The 7,513-nt window shown below is 41.6% G+C and overlaps 1 protein-coding gene across 1 annotated transcript; it reads right to left on the reverse strand.

The window, feature by feature from the left end:
- Positions 1–453: 453 nt before the first annotated feature.
- On the reverse strand, positions 454–6,889 carry rp9 (RP9 pre-mRNA splicing factor). The gene is made up of 6 exons (XM_030411184.1): positions 6,595–6,889; positions 6,358–6,388; positions 6,121–6,250; positions 3,791–3,882; positions 3,247–3,308; positions 454–1,306 (listed from the first exon to the last, which is right to left on the reverse strand). Exons 1-6 carry the CDS (start codon positions 6,738–6,740, stop codon positions 1,102–1,104), a joined length of 666 nt encoding a protein of 221 aa, XP_030267044.1. The 5' UTR covers positions 6,741–6,889; the 3' UTR covers positions 454–1,101.
- Positions 6,890–7,513: the final 624 nt, after the last annotated feature.

The raw sequence follows: 7,513 nt of genomic DNA on the forward strand, positions 1-7,513 counted from the left end.
AAGGCGAGCCGCCGATCTGACGCAGTTCTGCTGGTCGAGAACCTGATTTGATGAGTCGTTGAAGGTGGCTACAGACTGTGAAATGATTTTTTTTTTTTTAAAAACACTCCGAAGCATCCCTAGACTGCCGGCAGGACAAGATGAAAAGAACCGTTCTTCGGCTGTTAGGAAGGTCAAGGCTGCAATGCGTCGTGAACTTTTTAATGATCAGATTTCTGCGGCAGGGATTTCTCTGCACCATCCTCAAAAGATTAAGTTGTCAACCACATGAAAGATGCTGTCACTCACATTGAGTCAACGCCAAGATTGTGAACATGTTTGTTTTTGCAGCCTGGAGCCGGGAAAAACATTGGAGAAAAAGAGCCATCTTTATTCTCTGAATGAGGGAACACATTCACATACATTCTTCCCCCCCCCCCCCCCCCCCCCCCCATCTCTGTGGCTTTTTTTTTCTTCCTTCAGAGCAAATAAGCATATTCCAACCTCAAATAATTCCAAATATTTATGTTCAGTCTCAAGCATTCAAACATTCATGCTCGCGTGGAAGACAAATTCTAACTCCAACATCTAATTTGGACTGTTTTTTTCCATCTCCCTTGCCTTTAACACACTCTACAATCAAAGTATTTAAAGGATGTGGACAGGGATGAAAAAAAAAGAAATAATTTCTGGAAAAATACAATCTCTTAATGATACACTGTATTTGCTGACATGCTATCTTATTAGAACCAGCAAAAGATCTCATTCACCAGCAGGCTCATTTTATATCACATTGGATTCATTACCCATGCAGCTAATGCTTTTTCACGCACATTTGCACTAAGGCACACGAACGCATGCTTACTTAAGCAGCTGTTCCATATCACCCTGTGCTGTGCGATCAACAGAGAGGATGCAAATGCAAGTCGTCACCCTGGAGAGGATGAAACGGCTGGGAAAAGTCATGCGCAGTGGATGTACAGTTTTCAACTTGAAGAGAAAACACTTCAACAAAGGTCTCCGCACTTCACTATTGCAGAAGATCTACCGTTGCTGCTACTTTCAGTCTCCTCCTACGTTTAAAGCACGTAGTATTTGAGTACATTATACATACACAAGCATTCAATCAGAATCTGAGCAGTCACTGGTTTTGGAGGATTTGTGCTTTCTTTTCCTTTTTCTCTTCTTCTTGTCTTTCTTCTTTTTGTCCTTCCTCTTTTTCCTTTTCTTGCTGCGATGGTGGTCGGAGGAGGAAGAGGAGGAGGAGCTGGAGCTGTCTGAATTGGAGGAGGTGGTGTCCTGAAGCAGCTGCTGCAGCTGCTGGATCCTAGAAAACGGGAAGGACAAGAGGAGGAGGTGGGGATTAGAGTCAAGTGCAGAAGAACAGGAACACACAACTGATGCGGACTCAGATGCGCGGGGTTGGCAGGCATCTGAAGTGTCCTTGAGGACACTGTCCTAGTGGCGGCAGTTCCGGACTGTGGAGTTTGCCAAGTGCCCACTTGTGTTACATATTGCAAGTACTTGCCAACAGAGGTCCAAGTGCGTGTTAAAAACCGCAGCGTGTGAAGGATTTATAAGAACATGCCGGAACACGCCTGGATAATGGGGTCATCCTGTCGCTTAAATTCAAGGCTCGAGCTCAGATGACATTTAAATGTTTTATTACCAGCAAGTGTTAAACAAAGTGAGAACGACTGCTACTTAACAAACAACTACACCTCAACTGTGTGAGGGGTTATCAGGGTCATTATGTCAGATTAATATAATCATTTCCTAATGGACACTTATTTATTAGAGTCAATGACCCTGTAAACTCGAAGAGGCAGTTACTTAAACATCTGGTAAATGGCACAACTACAGGTGACTCCAGCTGCTCCCTAGCTAGACTAAAACATCACCACTTCACAGAATGAGGGAGGAAGCACCGCACTGCTCAATGAAATATATAGATATTTGACATGCTGTATTAGAAGCCACTGGAGTCCTCCAACTTTAATTAACTCAGAGAAATGAGCTGGTGCTCAGAGAGTGACGATATCAGAAATGTACAATTTTGCGAGACATTGGCCATGAAAGTGTTTCTCAGAAAAGGTTGGCAGGCTCTTCTTGTAAAGTGTCCATCAGGCCTCGTTATAGTGGGGCTGATCTGGTGGAGCAAGGGGATCACCTGAACATTCAGGATGTCACTTTAATCCTTACCAATAGTCCTCAAAGTGAACTTCATCATAAAAGCACTTCATAACCTACAGTTAATTATTAAAAATATATTATCCCTTTGCTGAAAGTCTTTGGGAAGAAAAGTTATAACTACAGCTGCAACGATGAGTCAGTTATTCGCTAGAAAACAAGTTGCACATTATTTTGATAATCAAGTGATCCTTTACAGTTCACTCGGTAATAAAAACATAACATGAGTTGCAGCCTTATTCATCAGGTATCACATTCACAGAGTAAAATGAGGTTATTTTCTGCTAAAGCTCCTGGCTGTAACAACCAGTGAAAAGGGGGAGCTTATATCAAAATCTGTGGGGTGCAGATTGGGATATCAAAATAGACCTAAAAGATTAGATGGGCAATGCAAAATTTGCCATTGTTGGCATGTAGATCAGATATGAATCATTTTTAAGTATCTATAGGTGCACATATTTTTAAGATAACTAGCTAATTTCCACATTTTTTGTCATGAAATGTTTTACCCATTAAGATAAGAGACCACCCTCATAACAACTTATGAAACAATACTGTATATGTAATGAAAAAGCAAGCCTTCTGGAAGAGGTTGGACTGTTTCACTTCCCTTTCAAAGAAGTTGCCAAAATGAATGTGGCAGAGACACGCCACCAAGCCTTCAAAGCACCACTGGCCTTTGAATAACCTTTTTGTAATGCATGCAAAAACACACACAAGTGTGCATGGGCTGCTGGTCTGCATGCTCACACACACATAGCTACAGTGAGCCTTCATAGTCGGAAAGGCTAAACTCACACATCCTGGTGTCAAACACTATTTGTTAGAAAGCGGTACAGAGAACCAGCCACCGCGAGAGAATTTCCAGGTCATGTACGATTGTCTCCCTTCAGCAGAGTGCAACAATCAAAAACTGCAGGTTCTCAAGTGTTGGAGCAAATTGTCTTGAGAGCAGCCTCAAAACTGCCTTTTTTCTGACCTTTTAAGTTGAAAACTCTAAGACTTCTTCAGGGAAAATGACTTGAATGCATATGAAAAACATGAATGCATCACATAACAATAACAAAATGAATGTACCTGGTTTCTTTTTCATTTCTTTTGTTTTCCCGAATGACGTCATACATAGGGTCTTCATGAGCCTAAAAGAATAAAGCACAGTCTGTCATTATCTACTATGAAGAAAAATCATCCCTACTCACAGTGAGAGTTGATGCTATCCCCACGCAACACATTCCAACCATACTGATTGTAGCGTTATGCCAGCATCTTTTAAAAGCCTCCCTGTGACAATACAACGTTAGGAAAATATGATTCAGTTGCATTTATGGTAATCATTGCAGGGGCTGCGTGTCCCCGCAGTAGGTATTGTTCCATTACAGGCACAGTGGAACAGGCTGCCTGAACGAGTCTGCTGCCCACATGTTCCTCAGTGTAAACTAAATGTGTCCCGACTCTGTTGTTAACCTCAGCAGAAGGTCCCAGACACAAACTTGTCTCTGTCACAGCCGCTTGACCTCGCCACAACCCAACCCTACATTCTTGAACTGTAGACTATTACTTGATATCTTCTCTAAATAACTCTGGGTGGGCTCGTCTTTTTCTGGGCAGTGAGGAGACTCACCACTCTGAACTGCTCCAGTTTCTGGTTGCCTTTGATGAAGAACGGACACTCCTTGTCTCCGGTCCTGTGGCCGTAGCGTTTGCATCTCCAACCTGCAGCAAAGAAGACCAAACGTCAACCTGGGTACTTTGGAAAAAGGAGCTGACATGAGGGGAGCATCACTGAAGATTTGTCACAAAGAAATAGATCAGATGTGGGCCTGAATGTTAGAAGTTAGAAAACGAGAGCCAGTTATTCAGCCATTAAAGATGTCAAACCTGTACGTCTATGTTGCTGGGTACTTGCAACAAGGAAACATGGCACATGTCACATGCATCACATGCCTGCCTTTAGACCTTAACTGTGTTCAGACTCATTAAACAGTTGCATTAACGCTGAAACTATGTGTACCACTGTTTTACGCACAGAAAACTGATCAGGGATTAATTAATCGCACTGAAGGCAGAATCAAATGCATTGATATCTATAAAAATATTTCCCATTCCTAAATAAGTGGAGCAGCCATATATAACCATACACACAAATGAAGTCTCAGAAATGATATACTTGTTGAAAACAAATCCACCTCAATGATTCTCTTTTTAGGGTTTTATTCACTGAAATCACCCACCTTCAGATTCAACATTCATTTAGGAAATAGAAAAAAAAAATGTTCTTTAGTTGTGTGGTTTTAAAAAAGCCAACAGTACTAACTTGGGAGACACACGCCCTGCTCATGTGGAGCTGTGTTGCAAAATATGTGCCCCATAATAATAAAAGACAGACCTCCTCAAACAACTCCTAAATCATAATTTGTGCTTCACTGAAATGGAGTGAGGAAGTTGTGTCAAAACTTCACACTGTTTTAATTCTCTGCAGCTGAAGTGTTGCTACCATGAACAACTTGAGAGTTTTCGTGAAATGAGACATGAATTTGTCCTCAAAAAGAACTAGTGCGCCGTGTTTGCTTTTACATGTCCGTATCATTCACTGTGACGTCTCTCTGTCCCTTCAAACAGGATGACATACTGAAACATCTTCTCGGAGGATTAAACACAGCGAGTCACTCTCGGCTTCTGCAGAACAAATGCGAACTCGTGGACAGGGTCTGTGTTGGTGTGTGAGTGTGCGCTGACTCCCTGGCTGTTCGAGCAGAAAAAGAGAAAAGGAGTGGGAAGAGGGAAAGAATGGACACTGAGTATAATGACAGTCTTTGTCCGACCAAAAAGAGAGAAGGTGGTCTCTGTAACACCATTATTAATCTCTCGCCCTTCATGTTCGTCAGAGAGACAATAGATGCGGTGTTAATTGTGACGTTCTTGTGGTTACATCTATCACCCATGTAGGACTGCTGTCCACACATGGTGGAGGTTTACTCCCACCTACAGTTCTTGAACTAAAAGTGCTGCTGTTACTTTTTGAAACTGATAATAAACTTGAACACCTTTTCAGAGCCTTTCAATCTCATAGAATAAAAGTAATTTTACACAATTACAATGACCAAGTAAAATATTTAAATTGCAGTAGCTCTATTTTTTGGATCAAGGTAAAATGTGTCACAAAATACCATTAATATTTTTTTTTTGGGGGGGGGGGGGCTTTCATGCCTCTATTGATCGGACCTGTCACAAGAATGACAGGAAACGAGCAAGGGCCACTGTTTGGATTCAAACCCTGTGCCACTGCAGTTAGAAGACAGCCTCTATACATGAGGCACACGCTCTACCAACTGAGCTACCCGGGTACCCACATCATGCCATTATAAAAGAAGCATTGTGGTGCGACAGATGTATCCTGGCCCACAAATTGTACTCTCCAGATGTAAGGGAGCATGCCAGTTTGGTACAGAGCCGAGGAAAATTCACATCATCATCATTTTCATATTTTCTTTTGTGAAAATGAAGTGTAAAAATGACTATTCCCCCTAAATCGTGACTTGTACGGCAAATGCAACATTTGCACCAAAATAATCACCCGTATCCATTTGCTGGTGGGTTGGTTGGTTTGTCAGCAGGATTAACCAAAAACTACTTAACGGATTTCCACAAAACTTTGATGGAGGATTGAGCCTCGACCCAGAATATAACCGATTAACACTGAGGTGAAGATCTGGATAAAGGGACAGATCCAGGATTTTTTTCTATAACACCGAGAGACGGGGCATTTTCTTGACATTTTCATACTTTTTCGGTGAATAATGCTCAAATTTTGTGGAAAAAAGACAGGCATATTTAGGTGTTCGATGTGTAGGTGTGCAAAGTGTTCTGGTGGTTTAGGGACTATATTGACCAGATCTTTGCAGAAACAACAGTTAGCTGATATAGCTGCTGAATTCGAATGGCTGTACTCACACTGCATCACCTTCACCTCCTTCCCCAGAGGCATCCACAGCCCCTTGGTGGGGGCGTGTGCCAGGAAGCTCCTGGCCGCTTCATTTCCTGGTTCAGCAGGAATGCAATCCTCCGGTTTGTCCTCATGTTCCTGCAACAATAGCTGTCAGCTCGGAACATTTCTTGGAGCAAACAAAAACTTTCCAAAACAAGCTCTTTGGCACTCAGTAAACATATTTTGTCAGTGAGCAACTTCACCTTTATGAATCCTGGTGGAGGTTTCTCATAGCTGCATGAAAGACAAAGGACACTTGTGTTAATTTTTTACGTAATTACAGACTCTTTCAAACTTAGCTGCTAATCCCAAACTAGCTAATTAACTGCCAAGAGGGTTTAATACTTAATTACGATGGAGGAAAACTGGGATATCATATTTATAATTCATACACAAGTTTGCAGGCTAAAAATTGAGTGGTTGTAATTAATAACACTCACAACGTCTCGACGTGTTTCAGTGTTTGGACTTGCTGGCTGAGTTTCTTCGCATGTGTTTTGAGTTTCTCCATATCCTGTCTGGAGGTCTTGTGTCTCTTGTGCTCTCGTCTCTCCTCCTTCTCTCGAGTTCGCTTTCTGCTCGACATGTCGACGAACTTTGCCCCCGAACACAAGGCATTAACTCATAAACAAGGCTGAATTAAAAGGATACTGTGTGTACTGACTGTGAGAGGCGACGGGGTAATGAGCTAACCAGTAGCTTCCTAGCAAACACTTCTCTGCTGCTGCGCTCCACTTCCTGTGCAGCAGGATTGGTTAGTTAAAGTCCGGCGCCACCTGCAGGACTTGCGCAGTAACGCAGGATGTGCTGCGGGCGAGCCTTCTCTGAACACCCCACAGCAGTGCAAGCACATATTCTCCAACAGTTCTCATTTAATTACTGTAATCACTTAACTGCACATTTCTGTACAACTTTTTTCTCATCTTATCACAAACTAACTTTCCATCATGCTTTGTCATTGCACGGCACAAAGGTTTTCTTCTTAAGAACTCTTAGAGTTCTTTAAAAACCCTTACTAAAGGCAGCTGGATTTAAAGGCATTTTACTTCAATATCTGCAGAGACATTGACATAAAATCTGCAAGATATTTTCAACAGTGTTGAGGAAGCAACTTCGAAAGCATACAACTGAGCATTTGTAAATAAAAAATCAATATACTTATGACTAATTTACATCTAATATATTCAAGCTTCCCTTTCATGTCAAAAATGTTTCAGTAATACATTTCACAAAAGATTACTTAAATCACTATGCATATATTAATATAGTTGACCTACCAAAACGCTATTGCAAAATGTAGGTAAACTACTTGTTTAATTACATGTATTTCATTGCTCCCCTGCAGTCATTTTTAAGCAC

This window comes from Sparus aurata, chromosome 3, assembly GCF_900880675.1.
Source record: "Sparus aurata chromosome 3, fSpaAur1.1, whole genome shotgun sequence".
Lineage (NCBI taxonomy): Eukaryota > Metazoa > Chordata > Actinopteri > Spariformes > Sparidae > Sparus > Sparus aurata.

Bases quoted from the DNA above. Each gene is read 5' to 3' on its own strand.
- rp9 (XM_030411184.1), bottom strand. From the start codon at position 6,740: ATGTCGAGCAGAAAGCGAACTCGAGAGAAGGAGGAGAGACGAGAGCAC. The intron at 6,389-6,594 runs GTGAGTGTTATT...TCTTTCATGCAG, and splicing joins CTGAAACACGTCGAGACGTT to CTATGAGAAACCTCCACCAG. The intron at 1,307-3,246 runs GTACATTCATTT...CCCGTTTTCTAG, and splicing joins AGAAATGAAAAAGAAACCAG to GATCCAGCAGCTGCAGCAGC.